Raw genomic sequence first — 24,887 nt, forward strand, 5'->3', positions numbered from 1 at the left:
CAGCCCCATCTCGCTTTACTGTGCAAAAACCTGTATAACTCTTGAACAGAGGAATGAATGCAGTTAGCTGATGGAGATCACCCAACTGCAACAGAAACAAGGAACTGTACACTTTCTAGTTCTAATTCCGGTTCCCTTTCACTATCAGCAAGTATTAACATTCCACTACAATATCCTAAAGACAGAAACATAGCGTTATATGTTACCTGGTAACCTGCTATCACCGGGGTGAGGGAGAGAAGCAGGTATCACTACCCCAGATTTCAGGTATTATTGGGAAAAGTCAAGAGAGCTTTCACAAGGACCCTCCAAGCATCACCATAAGAAGTTACGTGCTTTGTAAGTTAATGTAATTTTTCACATCTCTCTTATTTCCACACATCAAATTGAAATAGATGAAAGCTACATGTGCAGGAATGGAGTATGAGAACAACTGAAACACGGTTTACTTTATTTAACCTGGTAGACCTTTGGAAGGGAGAGGGGGGCACAACACACTGAACAAAGAATCTACTTTGAAATAATTACTATTTTCTCCAGTTGTAAATCAATTTCCAATAAGTTAACTTGGTGAATCATAAATCAGATTTTAAACAGATAGAACCAATGGCCGATTACACTTCTCTAACCCCTCCTGAGACAATTATCAACATGATATGAAATGGGACAATTCCCTGGCCACATGGAAAACAAGTCTGTGAACAGATCGCAGTAATAATTTCAATAGATAGGTAACTGACATAAAAACAAACAAAATAAAAACCAGAACACAATTCTCCAGTATGGAGTGAAAGCAGATTTTTCTAGCTCTTATCTAGGCTATAAAGCAGGAAATAAAATAATACCGGTATAGCCAATATGCTATCAATAAATGCTTAGAGACAATACTTGAAAACCTACCTAAAGTGTTCAGAACTTACATGTCAGAACTTGCTTTCAGAAGTGCTGCCCAATAAATCAGATTACAAAGCAAGCTGCATTTGCAAACATGTCCTGTGCACTGAATATGGAATATTTAATTTTACCTTGGATTTTACACTGAATCATCTGCTTACTTATAAAACGTCTCAAAAAAAGCAAATAACCAGAAGAACCACCAAACTACCTCCATCACCCACAAAAAAAAACCCTCACTAACAGAAACAAAAAGGACACAAATACAACAGATTTGATAATGCTTACTGTATGTCTGTATCCCTCTTGTTTTGCTATTTCAACAGTCTCCTTTCTTGTTAAAAGTACCTGATATTAAGAGGTATAAAACACTATCTCAAAACCTGCTAGCTCATTATTATTTTTTGACTTCTTCACAAATGAAAAAGTACTACTGGGGAGGGAAGAATAATTGAGGTATACAGTATTTACGTTCCAATTTATGTCTGAGTATTTTACGTACAACACGTCATTACCTGTTGACAGCTTGTTGACTAATGCTACAAAGCCATCTAAATCTAGCAGCAGTATCTTGATCTGTTCAGCTCTGGCTTCAAGTAGATACATAGCAGAGTTATGTAAATGAAAAGAAGGATAAACTGCATACTCAATACTGAAGCTACCTTCCGTGTTAAATCAGCTCAAAATGTACACTCAGGTTTCAGTGCAATGTACATGGTGGAAGATATTTAAAACACTCACCGTTCAGATTTTGGAAGAGAACAACCTCAGCTAATTTATGCTACATTTTTTTTGGTTTTAAATGATGTGTGTTTATGTAAAAAGACCATCCAGCGAGGAAATGTCTTATGAAAAATATTTTTAGATTTGCTTGGTTTGCAGACAGCAATCTAAACAGATTAAAAAATAACTTGCTCCTCTTATTGCAAAGACATGTTACAACAAAATCAAAACAATGGAAGAAAACCTCAGAGAGCAGGATTCTTCATGAAATAAAAGCAATCATTAGCCACACCGCAATAAAAACTATGGTAGATGTTTAATTAAAGGCAATGTATATCCCAAAAAAACATGGCAACACCATTCTGTTACCACATTATGAGTATAATTTACAACTCCCAAATAAAGTAGGAAAGCTAAAATGTTCAGAATCATCTCACAACAGGAAGATGAAATTTTCATATGCTGCAGTGCAGCAAACATGCCACTTGGTTCAAGCACCTCAGAATTTGCCTCAGAGAGCTCAGTAGAGCAAGGCTTCCACAAAGCAGCTTTACAGTCCTCTGCAACAAACACTAAGAGCCAGCTACCCTTCTAATGCAAAGGATTATGAGCACGTGCAAAAATACAACACTTAGCTAAGGGAGGGACTTGCACACATCAACCAGAAGACAATCACTGAAAAACCACCACTGTTGCATATATAGAAGTAAAAGCAAGCTTTGAGAGCTGGAAGAATAACAAGCACCACAGGAGACAGAAAATAGTGACATGGTTTTGTATATGGGCTTCATTAAAATCATTCAAGAATAAGGGAGACCATCAGCACCGTGCAGAATTACCCTCACTTGCTAATCACCACTCCCTTTAAAAAAAAAATAAAAAAAAATGAAGCTTTCCTACTTTTCTCCCACAAGAGACATATTTTCAAGTTGTTCCTTTTTCTAACAAAACAGCTGGCCTATGCAAAAGAGATTTTGCTCACAGAAATCCCTAATGTCTCAACTTGCACCTTTTCACAAATTTAAGACTGTCACAGCCAACTCTAACACTAATACAAACTGTTCTTTCAGCTTTCCAACACTTTAACTAGTAGGTAATGAAAACCAAGGCTCTCACAAAGTTTTCTCAAGCTTGCAGGGGTTCTCAGCCTTCAATATGACTTTAAAACACTACTGAAATAAGAGTTTGATAGCTTTTAATACAGTATTACCAGAGATTCTTAAAATAAAATGCTATAGAAAACAAGAGAAGGAGCTTTTGTGAATTAATTATTGATCACAAAATTAAAATACATGAATGCCCCACCCCAAGCTCAGGAATATATGACCAGTTTTCACAGTGAAGTTACCAATGTGTTTTCCCCACTTCCCCCAAAAAATGTACTCAGCCCAGTGTTCTTTAACATTTACATGAATAAATCAAAAAGACTGGGTAAACAAAGACATAGCGAAGTTTGCTGATCACAAAAAGCCATTCTAAAATAACCCTTACTAAAGTTAGTGCAGAATTGCAAAGCAAGTTCTTCATGCAATTGGTAATAAAACAGCAGACAGTCTGGTGTAAATGAGTACAAAATGAATGCAGTAAAAAATAACTCAATGTCATAACAATGTGGTAACAACTGTACAAAAATTTCTACACAGTTTTTGAAACATCAGAGCTAGGTGATGGTCAAAGTATCAAGACTTAATACTTTCATTCTCTGTTCCTTTCTTGCTTATTACTATGTCATGCAGAAATTGATGGTATACCCTCATCTCGACTAGTACAAGTACTCATAAGCACCCTAAATTTTGGGTTATTCAGAAAAAGCAGAAAAATTCAGAGAACAGCACCAAGAACTAACCACAGGTTAGGAGAAGTTACTATTCAAGCAAAGATCAATAGATTGTGATTCTTCAATTTGGTTGAGGAGAGACACAGAAGTGCCATGTAAAATAAAGATGTTTGTTTAAACAAAACAAAATTAAGCACATCAGTAACAACCAATCATTACTATTTGGAACACAGGAACATGGTAGAAATCAGTGAAATCACTGATCAGCATGCTTAAGCAAAAACATAAATATTTTTGCCAAGAAACACTTGTAATTATTGCCAAAACTGTATGCAAAGTCAGGAAAATAAAAATAAAAATAAAAAAACTTGCAGAGAACAATTCCACCAACAGCTTTAAGAACAATGTCCAAACAGTCAGCTTTGCCCAGGAAACCTCCTAAGCCCCCAAGTACTGCATGTCTCAGGAGAGTATGACAGTAAAGATGGCAAAATATTTGACCTATACTCACACTCTTTCTTAAGCATCACTGCTGGACACAATCAGACCATCTATACTGACCTGAACAGACCTTCAGCAAGAGCTGGGAAAGGAACATCTCTTTTAGCCAGTCTTCCACCATTTCATTTAATTAGCTTTAACAGGTTTGTACTTAACTATCACCAAATTCCAATTCTATTTAATTGGAAATTGCTTATCTTTATGTGCCTTTGGAAATTCCAGCCAATACTGTGACAACAATTTAAATTCTTAAATCGCTTGGTCCATGTATTATGACCTTTAAAGAAAAACCCCAGTAGCAGGCTGCAGGCAGATTTAAAAATAAATTACCACACTCCAGATAAAAAGAAGAAACGGTACCTCTTGAGGCTTCAACTTTTCTATGTCTGTGGAGAGGTCTGAGCTTTTTCCATGAAGACTGCCATTTTCCTGTGAACAGGCAAGCAGTAAGAACAATTAGGACAAGAATACCATTCTATATTGAAATTATGGGAAAAAAGCACTGAATTTTCAAGTTGAACATGTAAAACAATTATAACTTATTTAGACTCCGTACGTTAACCACAAGGAATAACATAGGAATGTAGAAGGCTAAGTGTATCACGTGCCCTGCCTCCTGAGAAAATCTGATCTATATTCTTACAATACAGACCCATACACTCATTTCAGCTTTTCCCCAAAGTCATCCGATCTGGCAGCACATGAAGTAGCAAAACTCACTCAAAATTCTGAGGTAGGAGTGCAAAGCATTTCATTAGTTGAAAGAAAATCAAAAAATAAAGACCATACATCTTACCTCAAATTTATGCACGTGAACTTCATTTAGACTGGTAAATGAAGTCCAGTGCTTTTTCAGCAATTTCAATGCAGAAGAGAATTTCCTTTGTTCTACTTTTTTGCAAAAGAACATGGCCATGGGATGAATTAAATTTGTGCCTCTTAAGCATTACCAATTCTGTACACAGACTCAATGTATTTCTAGTGTTCATGACTTCTGGGGAAAACACTGGAATGGAGTTTTCCTGTGAAAGGAATTCAGGTTTCTTCAAAATAAAACTGTTGTCATTTAAACAATATCCCAGACAACCATTCTTTATTGCTTCCTGCAAGGCCTCTAAAGAAAATTGCTGTGTTGGGTTTTTTTCAATCCCATCAAATTTGTAAGTGTATTGAAGGCCTGGGCAAAGATGATATTCATCAGCCAAAATCTCTGAATTCCTTTGGATAGCCACTTCACATTGATGCTGCATAATATCAGTCCTGACCCTGTGGGATAGGACTTACTCCTCACCACAGGAAGACAATATCCTACATAAAAGAAGGAGATGCACATGTTTTGTAATCTTAAAGCCCAGCACCAGAGGCTGATGCCTCCTAAGACAACCCAACCACACTGGTGTCTCAGGAAAACCTAAACCTAGCAGCAGCCACTACCTGGTCAGTGATCCCATCAGGAACTGCTGCCAAACAGATCAGAACCTTCAAGGACTGTGAGCCAACGGCTCAGAGTGAAACTGACCCTATGGAGAAATTCCATGGGCAGTCTAATCTAATCTAAGGCTTGCTCTTGCATTTATCTCATTTAGCAGGTTTTCCAAAAAGAAAATTAATGTACAAAGACACTTGTGGAGATACTCAACTTATAATAACTTTTCACTAGAATTTAGGACTATTGGGGTACTGTCCCCTATCATTTCTGATGCCTTTTGACGAGGGTTTTTTTTTTGCTTAAGTGAAGAAAACTCTACAACTACAGGAAGAAATCACTTTTTTTTTCTATAAAAAGAGAAGGCAAAGAACACAAAACACTGCTTTGGGAGACAGAAGGAAGAAGTGAACCTTATTATTTCACTTTTAGTTTATGAATCGAGAGAGTTTTCATGCAAGTATTTGGTTTTCTCTCTAAATCTTATATTGATGCACACAAAACTATACTATAATTAAATTCAGCCACAAATACAAGTAGGGAAATAAATCTACATGTCAGGTTTTCAAAGTCTGTAACTTTCTGGAAAAAAAAAAAAAAAAATCAGCATTAACTACCAATTGTCTAAAATTAAACATAATTTATAATGTATTTAGTTTGAATTAAGAAAGACTTATTGAAACTGTATGCTCCAGTTTAAACAAAAATGAACAGATTTGCTTTCAAAAAAATCCTGTAACCATCACAAGCTGTAAATAATTGGTGCTTCAGAATGAACTCTCAGCATCCTCTCAAATTACTAGCATGTAAGAGAAAAAACTCTGAACTTAGCAGAGGAACAAATGCTTCAATAATATTCTGGGGATAGATTCCATGAACTCTTAACAATATACTCAGTTTGGTTAGAATCCAACTGGCTTTAGCTGAAACTGTGCTATCATAAATTATGATTCCGCAAGAACTGTTTGCTGGGAGGTAATTCCTCCCCCCATCTCACCCTGTCCCACCCCCACCACCCCTTTTTTTCATATATACTATATTAAGTTCAAGTTACACAGACACACACCTGACCGTGTAAGAATTTAAGATCTATTTTTCCAGAAGTCTTCCATAGGGCTCAAGGCAAACCTACATTTACATTTGCTTTTCTTAATAATACACCCCAAATAGCAACAACCTCTTCTATAGTTCTAACTTCTGTTAGAGCACTAACATCTGCTTTTATTACCAGCTTTAGGGTATAATGGTATAGTTGGTGGAGGGTTCAGCTCTTGACCAGTGTTTGAATTTCTTAGACATAATCTTCTGTTATGCAAACACCTCCCCACACACATACACAAAAACATCACCAACCCAAAAACAAAAAAAAACCCAACCAAACCCAAACAATAAGAACACACCCAGCACCCTGACTTCACAATATTGGAATGTTAGCTGGCTGATCCTCTAACAAGAAAAGTGATTAATATAGTTAATAAATTACAAGCTCAAAATCATGTTAGGTCATCTTAATTTATGACTGATTTAAACTGATCAGCAACATCATAAATGAGTGTCAAAACACCAAATAATATGACTTACTTAAAGCTGCGTAATAAGATTCCAGTTCAAATGTAGAAAAAGCATCTAAAGGCTCATCAACAACACAGGATGTTTTCAAACAATGCTTACTTTCTATGTTTCACAGAAATATTTCCACCAACCATAAAGGTCTCCAATCTTTTTATTATAATTTATTTACCAAGACCAACGGAAAAATGAGGACTTCACGATAAAATCTTCCTAATGCTTTCTTCCAAAGTCAGAAAGCAGCTTTAACAATACCCAGTGAGCTGGACAAGATCTTGCATACCATCCATTTTATTCCACAGCAAAAGAAAGCTGCAAAAGAGCTAACACAGCTTTCTGGCTCACAAGTACTGAAATCACAACAGAGTATTTAGACTAGGCCCATCAGTTCTGCTGTGTGTTTCTAATAATTCATTCATCAGGTACTTAGCTCACTGGCTTTTTCAGGGAGTAGCTATTCATAAAAAGAAAATTGAGAATATGAAAGGGAATGTGATTTACAAGGGAGAAAGCTTGCTTTTGACCAGTGAGTTGTTTTTTTAAAAGGCAGTATTATTTTAGGATATTTAGATACTATCAAAAACCTTTAGCTCAATAAGCAGGATGGATGAGGCTGGAATGGGAACAGAAGAAAGGTATTTAAAGAGAAAAGCCGCTCTCTGACATGACAAACACACCCTATAGCTGGCTAATGATAATGGAAAATGTTCCCTACGCTTTGCAAATAAACACACCTGAGTAAGTACTGACTTATATTTTCATTTTCCGACCACAAGGTAAATAAAACAGATATTCATCATTCAAGTATACAGTTATCTCTTTTCATAAATTCTTAACCTTTATAATTTTTAGCCTTAGAAATCTGAATCACTATAGCAGCATATCAAAGTCAGAGTCTCTAAAAGATGCTAATCTGTCATTTAAAGGATCTTATACTGCCAAATCATTTGCTGATTTTCACCGCACATTTCCATATACTTTGCCTATGTATTATTATATGGAAACCTTACCCTTGAAGATTCATACGAAGGGCTTGGCTGACCACTTGTTCCCCAGGATGTGGCACCTGTTCGCTCATCCATACCTAGCAATAAAAAGAAAAACACAGGCCTGTTAGAAAAGACAGCAAAAGCATAATGTACTCTGATGCAGCCTGAAAACAAATTCATCCACTTCCATATATTTAAAGCAGTATTTCTAAAAGCAAAACTTAAGATGAACAGTTTCCTTGTTAATGAAGCTGGCTACAAAGCAACCTACTCATTTGGACACCTGCAGCTGCTGAAAACAGGAGCATAAAAAGTCAAGATGATTTGCCAATCTACAGTGTCTGCCCTACCCAATCCATAAGAAATTAGCATCAATAACAAAACAAGCACAGCGACGTTAGCGTGGCTTTATGCACAGCCTGATTTATCCTTCATCTTAAGCAGCGAGTATTGCAGCACATACTGTGAAACGTATCCTTGTTATCAAATTTTTGCTCTCATGACTTGCGTAAGTATTGTAATATGTGCAAAATTATTTCCCCTGCTTGTTCTTTATGCGACATGCAAGATATTTTAGCATAAGGGGGAAGAAATCAAGACAGACTGGTTATATTTCAATGGCTTAAAAAAACAGTCCCAACCACCACAGATACTCATGGTGTCTGCCCTCGTAAAACAGGAATCTGTAACGGTTCTTTTAGAATCGGTTCCCTTTATGCAAATCCAGCTTACAGCTCAAAAGAGAATGGGGAACGAAAAATAGGGAGTTCTTTAGACTCTGTATCAGAATAAATATCCCCTGTATATACACATACAATTTATACCCCGTGTTTTAGCCAACAATTACAAACACTGTTGCCAAAAATTTCTCTAATTACTTTCTATTAAAATAGGTCAAACCATCTTTAAACCACATTCCAAAACAACTGACTGTAAAAGTATCTGAATTCCTGTAACCAATTCATACAGGATAAGGTTACTATTCTAGTAATCAAGTTCCTGATTATCTGTGTCACAAGGTATTTTTAACAGGAAGGAGCACTTCCATCCTAAATTGCAGACTTCCACATGCTTTGGCCTACACAAACAACTCATTATTTCCCTGTCACTCAAACTCATAAGGAGTTTTGATATAAAGCATAAATTCTTTATGTGATATATAGTATAAAGTATTTATAAAGCTTTATAAAGTAATGATTTATAAATAAGAACAAAGTGTCACAATTTATACGTAACAACTGAGCGCAAGTTACTCCATCTATGATCCCTAAACCCTAATTTTATACTGAATCTATAAAACTTTCATACATGCCTCTCAGACTGGCCACGCTACAAAATAAAATGCAAGGAAACAGTGTAAATAACTACCTGTGGAGTAACAGTATGGTAATATTTTTCTGTTTATGAAGTTTTCTTCATGAAATTCTAATAATTTTTTCTTTATGTGTTTTTCAAAGCTACAAAATACTGTCTTGACAAAGCCTGCAGAAGGCTTGTTAAGCAGAGTGCACAGCACAATCACCCAGGTGAAAGCTACAGACACTTTCTGTGTACTGCAGGAAAGATCCTCGCGGCTGGAAATGCAAAACCACCACTACATTGAGCCAGCAGTCCGTGGAAGTTCACTGCTTTGCAGCTGACAGCACTGTTGTTGTTTCATTGTAACTGGTCCAGGAGCTGAGTAAAAAGTCGTGGCTGGCACTGACAAAGGCAAAAGTAATCTTTTGGCACAACTGACTCTTTTCTGACAGAAACAACAGCGCTACTAATCCAGTGATCATCATAACAAGTCTGCCAGTGCTTTAGTTTCAAAAGAGACAATATAGTGGAGGGAGGAAGAAAAATATCTTCCTGCAAGACAAAGTGTTTGGGAAAGTCTAAAACACAGTACATTATACCAACCCCTTTAGGAAATACGTCAGCAGATAATGGGTATGCAAGGAGTGTTTAGATGCATGACCCCTGACCAGTAAACCGTTATAATTCAAAAATTTGAGTTAGTGGGGCATAGGGACCCATGTTAAAATTCTGCTAAACCAGCACATGTATAGCTAAAAATTCTCATAATTCTAAATTTGAATTATGCAAATTAATTTTTTAAACAAATTGCTCTAAACCAAAATATAACAGTTTAAGATAGGGAGGAAAACTGATTTCTAAATAGTGCCCAGAACTGGTTCTCTAAAAAAGCCCAGTACGGTTAGCTGGAGTACTGAGCAGTACCAACACACTTCCTATTCCTGCCAGGTGTCTTTCTCCTCCTCCTCAGGCAGCGTTTTTTCTTCTTCTACATGCACCAAACAGGCTTGCATCTAGACCTACCCTTTAATCAGAATTTGCACACAAGGCACACACATTCACATTTTAGAAGCTCCTTGAAGGCTATGAGGAAGAATTTCACTGCGTACAGAACACGAGCACTCTGACTTCCCGCTGCGTGACATCTGGATTTGACTTGGAACAAAGCTGCTGCTGCCCGCAGTACCCATCTACATACCACACGCCAAATGAGGAGAACTGGACAGCAACCCTCAACCAGGACATTAGATACATATCTACAGTGATGTTCAAGGAACCTGTCCTGGTTGGTACACTAAAGTATTTTCCAGTGATGACACATGAAAAACAATCAAAGGCTGCAAGAGACAAAGACCCAGAAAAAAAACTCTTAACAGGCTGGGCACAAACAAACATCACACACTTTAATGCAGCCAAAGGTAGCTCTACAGGAATGCACTAGGACCATAAAATACACATTCCAGATGGGAAGAGAGCCGGGAACACTCACTAAGAAAGAACACAGGGGTCAGCTCTGGTAATAAATTCAATAGTCTCAAAGCAAAAAAAAAGGGTCAAAGGGTTAAAGCATTTTCCTGAGAAATGCAAAACAGAATTGAGGAACTAGGGGAATCATCGCCTTCATATAACCCCTTCCACAAGGAAATGTGGTGTCCAATTCCAGTATCCACCAATTCCTCACGGATGTTAAAGGGCACAGGAAAGCTGTAAGTGCAGAGCACTGAAAACCATGCTGCACATGGAAAGGCTGCAATATCTCAATCTGTTTAGCAATGCAAAGAAGGGGGAAATACAATGACTGTATGTTATAAACACAGATACATGCAGTCAGGTAGACAAAAGTATAATGAGGTTCTAACCCCACTTCCTTTTTTCTGTAGGCAAGCATTGAGAATGGAAAGCAACTGAAATAGCTCAAGCTGATTTCATAATTCTCAATCAAAACAGGCTACTTGTACAGCAGATAGGCCACAGTTTAACTAGGGGTAATTCAGTATGCTTGATCTCTGCTTGAGCAGACATAGCTGGCAGCCTGTGGCTGGCCTGGTTTACACAGCACCTCCAATGCAGTCCCTGCTGCTGTGCCAGGGAGGGCCGGCAGGACACTGCCCCTGCCCTTGGCCAGCCCTGCAGACAGAGAACAGCACCAGCCTGGGACCCCAGCCAGGCTGCAGGAAAGGCTGCGTGCTCCTCACTCACCTTGGGAGGGCCAGGCCAGTCACGAGGGTGCTTTCTGACTTTATACACTGAACTCTAAAAAGGCTTTGCTTATGTCACTTTAAAAGATGGCACTGTGAGCATTTCGAGCTCTTCTAGAAGAAAAGCTGAAGAAACCTGTTGCCTCATTACTTCTATGTATGCATTCATTCTGAAAAAACAGGTCCAAACTTTTATCTAATAAAGAAATTGGATCTTACAATCAAACTGAAATGAAAGTTGTTGTTCATGCTCGTATAAGACAAAGACAACCATATTTAAAACTTATTTCAAGAGACACAGGCTCTCATGTTCGTGTAAACAAGATAGGGTTACCATCTGCTATGATCTTGATCAAATAAATGATTTGACAAAAAAAATCACATTGTAGATTGTATACAAGGTACTCAAGGTATGAGTTTCTATCTTTCATAGCTTCTTTATCCAATTTTGTTTCAGAGTAATAATATTCCTTTAGATAAGATTCAACAACTGAAATCAATTGCAAAAAAACCAAGAGCACAAACCATAACAACATTGATTGTATTTTGCATCTTAGACACCCAAACAAATCAATCTACAATTAGACTCTATATTGTAAAAGGTCTATTGTGAAGTATGATACAACTTATTACCTAAAATTTATTTCAGGTCTAGACTTTCCAGTAAGGGGATGTAAAAAGAATTATTTGATGGAGAAATACCACTTCAATTAAAAAAATATAAATTTCAATAAGTTAAGACTATTTCTCAGCCTCTTCGTCTTGCTTCCAAATAGAAAATATTTCTCACTTTATATTACACTTAATACTTTTAGTAACATAATGATTTCCATTCTAAAATAGTAGTTGAAATTTGCAAATCAGATAAACTAGTACAGAAAAGATAAAAGTTCCACACATATATTACCAGGAAAGGGGCAGGGAAGACAGGGGACAGTGCTCAAAAACAAAGGCAGCTTGACAATAGATGTCATGTGGTGGGCTTAAAATATACAAAGCTAAGGACATTAATCAAATTGAGAAGAGAAATGAAACCCAGGCAACCTATCAACAGTCTAACCACTGAAGTGCCATTGGGATAAATTCAGATGCAACATTATAATTAGGTAAAAGGCAAACCACTTCAATTTCTAACTATATAAATAGAGGGCTTTCTCTCCAGCCACCCCCAAAGGAAAGGCAAGAGGAAGTACTTCAAGCAAGGGCGGGGGGCCGAAAGGGGAAGAAAGAGATTTAATCTCAATCCATAGTGCTTCTTGGACAATGTAACAATTGCCTTACAACATATGGATGTGAAGTCTGGATCAAAATGGAAAGTTCCTCCCAGAAAAAGAACTTCTTCTTAGAAGCACCAGTGGCAGTGTCTCTTTTTTATACCTTTTGCCCCAGAGAAGATTAATGGAAGTGCAATGGATATGTCACAAACACTGTCTTGAGTCAGAGTTGGCTGGTACAAACTCTGGACTCCACAATTCCTTCAGGAAACTTCCTGAGATACTTTAATTCAATTGCATGATGCTGCTTCCTCTCCTCCCTGTATTAAGCCCCAGGGTTGCAGATCAAATACTTACTCCATTGGGTGGTCTAAAAGTGAGATTTCTCCTGGGCCTAACCATTCCTTTCAATATCCTTCCCCACCTGCCCAGTCAGGTTTATAACCATGAGAATTGAGGTTGTTAACTACCAAGCTCTAATGGCAGACATTTAAAAGCTCAATGAAGCGCTGCAGGGATTGAAGCCACCCTGAGGAGGCATCAGTTATCTCAATTATTACCCATAAAACACTGGCTTCCATTTGAATATTTTTCTTTGTAAAGATCAGTTTGTAAGAACTGCCTGAAATATCAACAGAGATTCTTATTAGTAGTAAATAAATTAATCCGTATTTTTGAAACACTGTTTATCCTGGAGAATCCCAGAGCACGATTATCTGACATAGCAAAGAATAAACATCCGCTATGCCAGTTATTGTGGAAATTATTTTCAGAATAGGCAATAAGATATGCTATACAAAGTTAATTTCTATCCCCAGAATAAGCAATCACAATTAAAACTTCAGCAGAACAAGATTATTCAAATGGGAGAAATGTACATCAAGTACACATCTTGCCTGAGTAACAGCAAAAACAGACCAAAATTAGCACTGACAGGTGTTAAAAATTAGCTGGATCCTAAAATGTATCAGCAAATTGCATTAACTCTTTATGGAAAGCTTTTTAAAGCCTGTATTTCATACAGAAAATTATTTGCAAGAATAATAAAACTTTGGGGTGTACACTTGGAAGAACTTTTCCTAATACAACAGAATACTTACATTGTATAAAGACAGAACAAAATGGGAAAAAAATCATGCTGTTTCAGGAAAACTGATGAAAGCTTTAATTTACTTTAACAGTGTCTAACATGAAAAGTCAGTACTGCTAACAGAGCTCCTGTATAACTGCAAAGTATGTTTTAGATTTGTTTCCACTCATAAACTAAATATAATTTGCTATTTAAAAAAAAAAAAAGGCCATTACTACTTAATTTCAGAAACAATCCTATTCATTTCTTGTAATAAGGCCCATGTATTCTGTAAGAACATTAGGTTACTAATTCCTGTAATAGCAGTGCTCTTACAGAAATGTCAGAAGTAACCTGCTTCTCTTTCCTCTTATTCTGTTTCCCAGACTCTAAATCACATCACCAAACACAGCAAGTGACCTGGTATGACCTGGACACTTTAAATATAATACAATCTGCTCAAAAATAACACTGGAACCGGCATTTCCCACCCAAACTGTACTAAACCAGAAAACTGCATACTGCTACACTCAACCTCCCAGAAAAAGTACAACAGGTACAGCTCAAAGAAGAGAGCATATTTACAATACTGTATGTAATAAGCTCTATGCAATATATTATTTGTGTGTGTTTATTCAGACAGTTCAAGCACAATTAATGATGAAAATATAAATCAAGCATCTAAATTAGTTTTAAAAAAAGTTTCCCTGTATAAATACAAGCTTTAACATTCTTGGGGGGGAGGGAAACCCAACACCTAAAATGCTTATGTTCATGTATATTATATTTACATGTGTGCAGACACAGTATAAATTGAAACCTCTCTGGTTACAGATGTGAATTCAACAAACCAGCTTAGAGATCCAGCCTTCAGCAGGGATACAAGCCAGAGCTTTTCTTCATATGTGAACACACACACGGTTAAACTGCTATTAAATTGCATCATGCTGCTTTTTCGCCCCTCTGTGCTGAACCATGAAGTATCAGACTGAAGAGCTGTAACACGCAAGTCTCAGCTTTACGGTATTAGCTGCCATAATAATCCATTCAACTGGCAAATTTTCCTGTGGTTACTTCAGTTATGACTCAACAGCTTTATATAACCATACACTTTACTACACATATATTTATACATATTTTTATTTATATGTAAAACAAACCAAGGCCAGTGTCACAAGACTGAAAACACCAGGCCAAAAATACTCAAATATAGCCCCACGGTCAACAGCCACTGTTACCAACCGTATTACAACGGTACAGAAAACAGCCAACTCAGGCACCAGAACACAATACAGCCCGAGTTACACAGTGTGTAACTGAGGCACTCATCCTCATGAGCAAAGAAAACACTGCAAGTGTAACAGCTTTTCTAACAACGTGTCTAAAAACATTAACAAAAAGTGCTTTCAGTCATTTACTGCATCCAGCAAACTCTGACCCTCTTGAAAACAAATTCCAAGATCAACCTGTGAGCATCCCTTCATAGTGTTGATGACTGTCATGTACATGTACGATTAAATTCATCCAATTGTAACAAATTAAAAGTACTTGTTGATACTTAGATTATCACTAATACATTAATTAACACTCAAACCCTTTAAGGAAAAAAAGACCCTCTGATATATCAAGCAGTTGGGGTATGTGGGGGGGTGCGGTTGTGTGTGTGTGTGTGTGTTAAGGGAGAGAGAGAAGGAGGGGAAAGGAACGGAAACGATACATTTGTGAGAAACATCATGAACTTTGTTTTTCTGAGTTCATGCAGGTGAACCAGAGGAGAAATAAAGTATCACACAAAAACCTTCCATCCTAGTGAGCCTTGATTTTGAGCTTAAAGTATAATGGCAATATACAATACAGTATAGACAAGGAAATGCAAATACCACATTTAAATTTCTATGATTGGAAACAAAGATATTTACAGATATGCAGTCAAGATCACAGAAGTCTGATCTTCAAAAGATCTAGACCAAGCCATTTCCTCAAAATATGTGAAAGAAAGCCTATACTTTGCTAATGCACACAGCATCCCTGTATCTGATTTTTGGCTACCCTACGCTACAGAAATCTAACAACTATCTATTAACAGCAGCACAGCATCCCAGCATCTCACAGTAAAACATCAATACGCTAACATCTGATGTTTATTGTAAAAGAAAACTTGTCAAAGACAAAAGTAGTTTAAAAGATTTTCATGTTTACCCAACCCTAACCCCGATTTTTCCCCACCACTGCCCCCCTGGTTTATCTTTAAGAGAAGATTTCTTACGATTACTTGCTCAAAAGAGTACAGAGTTCTTAAGAGAATTCTGGCTCTTTCAATTCATCTGGGAAAAGTGTCCATTATATGAACATGTCAGCATCAGACATCACCTTTTAACTCCAAACCAAAGTTTATCTGGTCAGTATTTAAACAGGGAAGAACGATTAATGGATAAATGCAAGCACAGCACATTTGTTCAGTTAAGCCGGAGATGTGGTAGGCCAGCTCTATGCTACATGTGAAAAAACAACAGAATAAATATAGCAAATATTGACTTAGGAAATTATGACAACCTGGAGCACTTATCTTGCTCTTCTGGGGTTTTTGTTGGGTTTGGTTGTTGTTTTTTTTTCAAAAAAAAAAAAAAAAAATCAAGAAGAAAGCCTCCATACTTCTTCATTTTCATCCAAGAAAGAAGCGTTTTGCGAGGTTAGGGTTTTACCATTTGCCCTACAGCACAACAACATGGCCTGCTGGTTTGTCCAAGGGAAGATAGCACCTATTCCCTCAGTAAAAGCCCCACCTAAAGCAAAATGTGTGTTCTTCCATTATTGGGGGGGGGGGATAAAAAGTCTAAATTATTAAAAACTTTCAAGAAGCCTCTTTATCTGCATTTATACAGTCAAGAATTTGAGCTGATGGAAGTTAACATTAGCCTGCAGTGTCAAAGACCACTTTTTCCAGGATGCATTGTGCACTAACTGATGCTTCCCCTTCTTAAGCTGGCTGGAACGTAATAAAGCTCTTGCCAGATACTCCTTTAGCAGAGGTCCAAAACCAACAGTTCTCAGTAATTCCATTACTTCCAAAAGCCATAAGCAGAATCCAATCTGAACAAATGATGGTGACCTGGCACAGCCTGTGCTGCCAGCAGGGCCCTCAGACACCTTAAAAAAAAAGCAAAAACACCAAAACACAACAAGCCCAAACAAACAAAAAGCCCCAAGAATCCCTCCAACCTCTTCCCTCAACACTGAAACAGTTCTTCCAACCACTTCTGTGACAGAGATTTTATTGGTATTTTTGAGCCTCATTCTCAAAGTAAGAAAACATGACATTCTCTGTCAAAGGAGAGAAATCTGCCTTTAAATTTCCCAGATACCATTACATCTGCCCAAGTGTTTGCTGAATCAAACTCCTTGCTGCCTGGGTTGTTAGCTGCTTTCTGAGTCAGGCAGGCAGGTTTGTGTTGACAGCTCCCTTAATGTGAGTGGCAGTAAATGACGGTGTGCCCACAATGCTGGAAAGCTGATATGATTCAGTTCAGTCTCTTACATCAACAAACGAGGTGGAACGAAGATTGCTGCCGGATGTTAATGGGCCTTGCACTAATACACAGCGGTACTGCAGCAACTGAGATGTCTGACGGAGCCTAGTTTACCCTCCATCCCCAGAAAAAGTGTTTATGTTAATTAGGATTTCCCACTCTTTATTTAAAAGAAAGGCTACTCCTTCCACTGAGCCAAGGTGTCTTACCACACCTCACTGACGTATTAAGCTGCCCAACACCTGTATTCACCAGTTTCTTCCTTCATAGCCAAACGGTATTAACCTACTTACTTCCATTGCACTTCAGGATCATGTGCATTTTATCATTCTTCTGCTAGTATATCCATGTTGCCACAGCTGGTAAGTTTGAAAGGATTACCTTCCAACAACAAAATTATACCTTTAGATAATTTAGTCAGTGACGCAGAAGTAACAACTCTAAAGTAGACAAGGCCCCCTGTTCAGCACTGTGGTATTTAAATACTGAAAAATAATGACAACAGTTTAACACTGCTGATTTAGCAGAGGGACCCAACTATTTCTAAAAGAACTTAAAGCACTACCCTCACTAACTTAAAAAAAAAAAAGGCTCTGGGTCTGGTGGAAGTGAGACCAGAAATACCTACATTCGATAGCAACGATGTCGAGATTTCTCCAACTTCTTAACCAAAAGACAAGGTTTTTTTCCTCCTGTTTGAAGACTTCACTGCCCTTCCTTCTATTTCTTCTGCTAGCCTTTCATTTAATACTCCACATTCTGGCTGGACTGTGTAACATTTCTCCTTGGCTTAAATCCGAAATATCACACTTTTTATATAAATGTGAGTTTTCAATGCTTTTCTTGTAACAAGTGTTACATGAGCTAAAGCACTTTTAATAAAATACACTTAGAAACCATACACACTTCAGAAGCAGAACTTTGATGGAAAAGTTAGAACTGGATTTTATATTCAAGTATCTCCATTTTAAATTGCCTTCGTTCTTTAACAACCTTACGGCTGGAACTGGCATACCTGTTGCTGTTGAAGAGCATTTTTTAAATGAGGGCAAGTTGCACTTGGAATAAATAAACAAAAAATCTGCTGCTGCTTCTCAAAGTATGCTGTTACAGTAGTTCTGTAGGTTATAGCTAGAAAATGCTGAAAGCTAATGAAATAAGGGAGACTCTTTCTGTGGTGAAAAGCACCCTTACCTGGTAATTATTCTTTCTACAATAATAATACACCATTAAACAATTCCAAATATTAACTTGAATAGTCTGTAGACAAAAAGCAAGTAGCAATCAATAACTGGCTGGTTGGGGTATTTTTTTAATTCCTTCACGATGTTTTGAAAGTCTCTCCTTCTAACAAAAGCATTAAATAGTCTCACAACTTCATTTCTATAAAACTTAGACCTTAAAATTCAGAAGGTTTCTAGTGAAATTTCATTGGGACACAGAAACTAATGTTTTTAGATTAGAATTAGAAGCAATACTGTAAGTTTAATATTACAGGTGAGTAAGAACAAGAAGTGGATGGAAGGATACGAAGACTCTCCAGCAGTTCCCTATCACTGCAGGGAGCTGGTCCCTGCCAGCACAGCATCCAGCACATTGGCTAACACGTAAGCTACAGCACTACAACACTTCCTCATATGAAGTAAGCTTTTAAACAGTCAAGCAACATTTCCCAACTCCTCAGAAGGGATTTTGATGCAGGAACCATTGCCAGACAACAGCTCATGAGTCAAGTTTTATGTATGCAAACATAAGCCTATCTTACTAAGGGCTGGCTGCCACCCCAAAGGAGGCCACCCTGCTTCCCTTAACACTTTGCTGTCCCCATTGCCCATAGCAAGGCTTTTGGGTCTTCCTCCCTCATATGAGCACCATTGTTTTGCAAGGTCCTGCAGTAAATCCATTCTGGAAGAAACTAGCAAAAACCAGAACCATAAAAACAACCCTTGCTGGTTTCTGGCCAGATGAGCTCACAGAAATATTTCACTACTGGGGCAGAACATGACCAGCACTGGCAGAAAGGAAGGGGAGAGCACAAGAATCAGACAAGGCCAGTCAGAGTCACAGTCACATGAAGGGCCAGAGAAGCCAGCCCACCACTTCCCAAGCAATCACTAGCTCTGAGACTGGCAATACTCTAGAAACATGGTGATCTCTTTGGGGAAGAGAGAGGAGACATCACTATGTGGTAATGCACAAAATCCTGCAGTCTACTTTGGAGCTCTACTGACTTTATTGGACCACTGATACTACATGAGTGTGTGAGAGAAATAACAGAATAATTGCATCTTTTAATTACAACAAAGACCAACATGCTTCATAAAAATCTTAAAGCTATCAAATCTGCTCAGTGTTAGGGTAGAAACAGGTTACCAGAAGTTCAACAGTGCCACAACACTCACACACAGTATCATTCACTTGCTAGAATTTCAGCCAAAATTTAAAGGAAGAGTAAATTACTTGAAACTAAATGGCAACAAACCCCAAGATTTTTCCTCCCGTTTCTTCTGTAATTAAAAAGACAAAAAGTAGGACTCTTTAAAAATTTCTAAGTACACTTTGAATTCTAGCCAAAACAAGTCTACAGTTCCATGTGCCAAATAAGTTGATTCTATAAATTACTATAGCACATTTTCTCTTTTGTATTTTAGAATCTTAAGCACTGCCAAAACAAGCCAATTTAAACCTCGCCTCACTGGGTGGTGACTTGAAGTTTAAGTTTTGTTGGCCTTAAATCCAGCATTTGGCTCTCTTTCTGTTACTGCTTTTAGCTCTAGCAACAGCTTTCAGACTTTGCTTCACTTTGTACTTTACTTTTTCATACTCCAACACAATGAAATTTGTGTAAGTGCCCAGCTTTGCTCAGCCACTAAAAATAAAATGTTACCCTTTATAAGGATTATCAAATAATTGAGACACTCTTCACATTCTGTTGAATATGTAAAGTAACAAAAAATGAAAAAACAGTTTCTGCCTTTTTGAAAGGGACAACTATGACTCAGTACCTGGGAAAAAAATCTTATATTCCAGTCACAAAGAATATTATTACCCTTCAATGTACTATCACTTAAGTGTTTTGCAGATCACACTGTGTGAAAGGGTAATAAGGCATCAAAATCTCTCCTCATATCCCTATTTGTACACAAAGTATTACTGACTTAGGTTCAGATGAAAAAATATCAACCCTCCCTTCAAGATGGAGAGCATTCTGAAGATTCACACATGTAACAGGACAACAATAAACACCACATACAGCTCCACAGTATGCGTTCACATGGACTAAAAATGCAGAACATACTCCTTTAGAAAAGGATGGCCCACATAATGTTAAGAAAATTAGGAATATTGGTAAACTGAACTGCATTGAAGCTGAAATCAAACAAATGTGGTATGCTCACATAACTGAAGGGCTACAGTAGATGAAGTTCATGTCCTTTTGTGCCCATTCCACAGACCCCAACAGCCAAACCAACACACGAGTACTTCACTGAACTTTCACAAGTGATGTGAAAGTCCACTGAATCTAACAAATACATGTTAACATAGGATGTATATGAATCAAATGTAAAAATTAAAGTACAAGGAGCTCCAGTCCATTGTAATACACTGCGCGTATCTAAAGATGTAAAATTTATATTTAGAGGGTCACACAAAAGCAGGAATCATATACATCACTCAGGTGCATATATGTAATTTCAACTTTAAAAATCTCTGTATGTCACCAATTACAGTATCACCTTCACATGAAGTAATATGGACTGTTGTTAGGATTTTATTCCTTGCTTGGCTTTTCTTTTTAAAAAAAGCAATAAATAAATCTGAAGCTACCTCCTTTGATGTTTTCAAGTTCACTGCTGAATTTTTAAACAGAGGCCTAACTTGCCTTGAGTAACATATATATATTCTTAACCAATTATCAAGAAACCGTAACGCTGTATACACTTGAGCCCTTAATATCTCTTTGGCCGAGTTTTCATTTTCCTAAAGGACTCAGAGTGTATCATTACCTTAATCTACTAGGAAGAAACAAGAGAAAATGAAAACCAAAACCAAACCACCCACTACCTATGAAATATTACATAAAAAGAAAACAATAACAGACAAGAAAATCTACACCTGCTGTTATTAAAAAAAGGTTCAAAGTGAACACAAACTTCACACATGGTCCTCTTAAGATCTGTGAAGCCTCTAAGTTATCCAAGGACTTATTATGTTTTTAAGTCTTAAATATCTAATACACCCTACTAATAGAAAATATCAATTGAATATAGGTTAACCCTTTCATTGTAAAATCGGAGCTTAGCAGTTTACAAAAGATTCTAAAAATTACAAGAGAAGCTAAGCCACTTCATCTAACTTCCCATTAAGAATAAAATACCTTTGAAGCTAAAATTCTAGACTTGCTGCACTTGATCATATCCAGAGTAATGGCATCCATAATGCTAGCTACAGACAATTAATAGAAGAATCTGATGTGGCACCTGCTTGAATTTAGAGTTGCACTTAACACCTTTTATATTGAAATCCAATTACATCTCCGGCATACCCACATCCCTCATTCTAACACAAAGTTTACAAGATTTTGTTAAATCATAATAAAGTTTCTGCTGAAAAAAAATGTATGAATTATAGAAGGGAACACCTGTATTTCAAACAGGTCTCGACATTTGGCCTAAGGAAAATACTGACTACAACAGTGTCATCATGTGCATACCATCTTTTACACACGAAATCCACTCAAGCCTTTTTTAAAACAGCTCCAAAATTAGACGTCTGGAACTACAGCAATCTTCAGGCTGTTAAGCTTCCAGACCACAGCCAGTTTATAGCAGGGCTGATTAGCTCAATCACAGCACCTTGTTAAAAGCAGCCAAGAGCTCCAAACTGAATCTAAATCACATCAAGCAACTCAAAGCACAGGCAAAAGTACTTTACCCTCAAAGCATCAAGGATACTAAAATAAAAAAGGATGGATAACCTGCACAAGTTCATGAGTTAATTAAAACCCCATGATACATAATGTTTCCACAGACAGCACATATATCAACAACAAAAAACAGTATTGAGAACAAGCCTAGAAATCAACTTCATGAACACTCTTAAATTATGGAATACTTCAAAGTTTAATGTTCTGTTTGAACTTAGTAGTTGCAAATATGGATATAGGACAAAAAGAGTTACAAGGGGTGGGAGGCAATATGCTATTGATCAGAGATTGGGGGAAATCACAGCTAGTAGCTCTGGCTAGGTCTTTACTAGCTCTTTCTTTGTCCCTTGATGTTGTCAGCCTCATTGGAAAGGAAAAACTAATCTGTAGGACTTATTTTATTTACTTTTAAAATGCAACAGAGGTAAATCAAGGCCACCAGCGGCCTAAAAGAGGAAGAACGAACCACCTGCAGAGGTCAGTATTCTAAAAGCAAGTCAGTAAAAATTAAGCAAAATATATCAAATTCTCTATTTAGGAGGAACATTTTACTATGCCTACTGAATAATGGTAACCTAATGCATCTATACACATGCATGTATTCTTCTCTGTTCTTTGGACAAATAGCACAGAACTAATTTTGCTCTGATCAACACAATGTGGAAGAAGAAAAACAAAATTCTTGAACTGGTTCATCACAGGGATAATACCTGAATAACTGCTTAGTGAATTTAATGTCAAGAATTTTGTTTTCCTAAGCAAGTCTCTATATAATATTAAATATTATATAGAATGTATGTATTCTATAGAGAATATTCTATATGTATGAGAGAGATGGCACTATAAAGTCTACTTTCAAATTTACATATAAAGTTTTCATACTAAAATCAAACAGTAAAATTACTTCTCAGACAACAGAATTTTGCTCAGCTCATATCACAAAACGTATATGCTACAGTAAAAGGTTGTTCTGGGAGACTGAGAAATACACAGTTCAAAAATTTTACATACTCACCATGCAACAAGTAAAATATCTTTTATTAGATCATGAAAAGGAGTTAAAATATAGAAGAATGCATTAATATGCTCTACAGTGAAAAGGATCACGAGAAATCTTACCATTGCATCTTTTCTCTGAAAGTGTATGACACACACCAGACAAGATACCAGATTTAATCAAAGCTTTCTATTGATTTCTGCGGCAAATTTTACTTTAAGTTATGAAATTGAAAAGGAAAGGTACACAGTTATTACAGTCTTTCCCACGAAAAAGATAGTTGCAACAACAACAAATCTAATGAACCTTCAGCAATAACATTAATGCCTAATTCACATACAAAACTTTGGTTTGAAATTCAGAAAGTTTTCAGAACGGTGACTTAGGCATCAACGCTATAAGGCAGGAGAAAGTCACCATCATACCTGCTTCACAAGGAGGACACAGAAACAGTATTTTTTCTGAAAAGGGTCAATATGAACAGCTTGGATTTAAACAAAAGTGTTTTTCATCCTGCACCAATGACTCATTGTTTTTTAAATTTATTTTTCTTATGTTTGTTTACCATTGTGTTTGGTCTTTTGGACATGCTGTAGAGGATTATTTTTTTTCCTGATTTCCAGTCCTTCCTTTTGGGAAACAATTTTTTCTCCAAGGTTCTCCAAGTTTCCATCCGCTTCAATACACATCCAGTTCCTGTATTTGCACCTGGCTGTCAGTTACAGAAACAATTCAGTCTCCAGACAAACACTTATGTGATGGGTTAGCAGCAATGGTCAACAGGTTGATCTGACAAAGCATTTGTTTAGGAACCTGCTTCTGCCACATCACAGTCTTGGCTCTTTGAATTTTTTTTGCATCAAAAACAAGGAATCCATCTACTGATCTAGAACACTCATGTTATCCAATTACACAGGCAAAGCAAGCCAAAAGTTCTTTGAATAACATGACCTTTGAGAAATCCTATCAGCAGAACTCCCTGAATCAAGGACCTCAGCACTCTTCAGCCTATTTAAGCAGCCAAAGTGTGAAGCAATTAATTGACTGTATGATCAGAATATTAAATATCTCACACTGTCCATGTTCAAAGTGAAGCTACTGAACAACAGAGGAACTACTTCAGAGTAAAACTTTTTTGCTGACTACCCCTAGGACCAATACCAGCAACATCCTCAGTTCTGTGCCAAGCTACACCCTATGCTCAATTGTCTACTAACTGAGCATAGTTTGGAAAAAACACTGTTATAGCTGGCAAACATGATCTTTCACTATCACTGCCAGAACCACTTTATGTGATGATTGAGACTGTCTCTCTACAACCTCACTATCATCATCTAGTTTTTAGGAAACACTGAAGTACTCTGCCATTTATGAGAGTGTTAGGTGCAGTTATTAAAAATCTTACTTGAACTTTTATTTCATAGAAGGGTGTCTTCTGCAAGTCTTCAACCAAAAAATAGTTGCTGTAAAAGTCACTGTGCTACAAACACCACAAGCCTCAAACAGAAGGTGTAATTCCTCGTCAACACACTTCCACTGCATACCCACATCTGCACTACGTGGTAGCAAAAGCAGACAGAAAGAATCTACGAAAGTCTGAAATGGTTCCACAGTCCTGAAAATAAGTATACATGTGTGTGTATAAATAAATATAAAAATAAACTTACAACCAACTAAATCACTATTTCCTTTAGTTATTCCAGTTCAAGAATACTGGGTAAAACCAGAATGAAAAAAAAAAACACTAAAATCCAACCTAGGACAGAGACTGACAGCT

At 37.1% G+C, this 24,887-nt stretch overlaps 1 protein-coding gene across 9 annotated transcripts in view; it reads right to left on the bottom strand.

Annotated features, from left to right (window-relative positions):
- Positions 1-24,887, bottom strand: part of TCF12 (transcription factor 12) — a 169,706-nt gene that overhangs the window by 113,351 nt on the left and 31,468 nt on the right. For all 9 annotated transcript variants that reach the window (XM_062627551.1, XM_062627559.1, XM_062627594.1 and 6 more), the window contains 2 exons: positions 7,901-7,974; positions 4,256-4,324 (listed from right to left, as the gene is read on the bottom strand). In XM_062627551.1, coding sequence (XP_062483535.1) covers positions 4,256-4,324; positions 7,901-7,974 — 143 coding nt within the window. The remainder of the gene's footprint in view (positions 1-4,255; positions 4,325-7,900; positions 7,975-24,887) is intronic.

Source organism: Pezoporus occidentalis, unplaced genomic scaffold, assembly GCF_034315485.1.
Source record: "Pezoporus occidentalis ecotype Australia unplaced genomic scaffold, CSIRO_AGI_Poc_V1 ctg11, whole genome shotgun sequence".
NCBI lineage: Eukaryota > Metazoa > Chordata > Aves > Psittaciformes > Psittacidae > Pezoporus > Pezoporus occidentalis.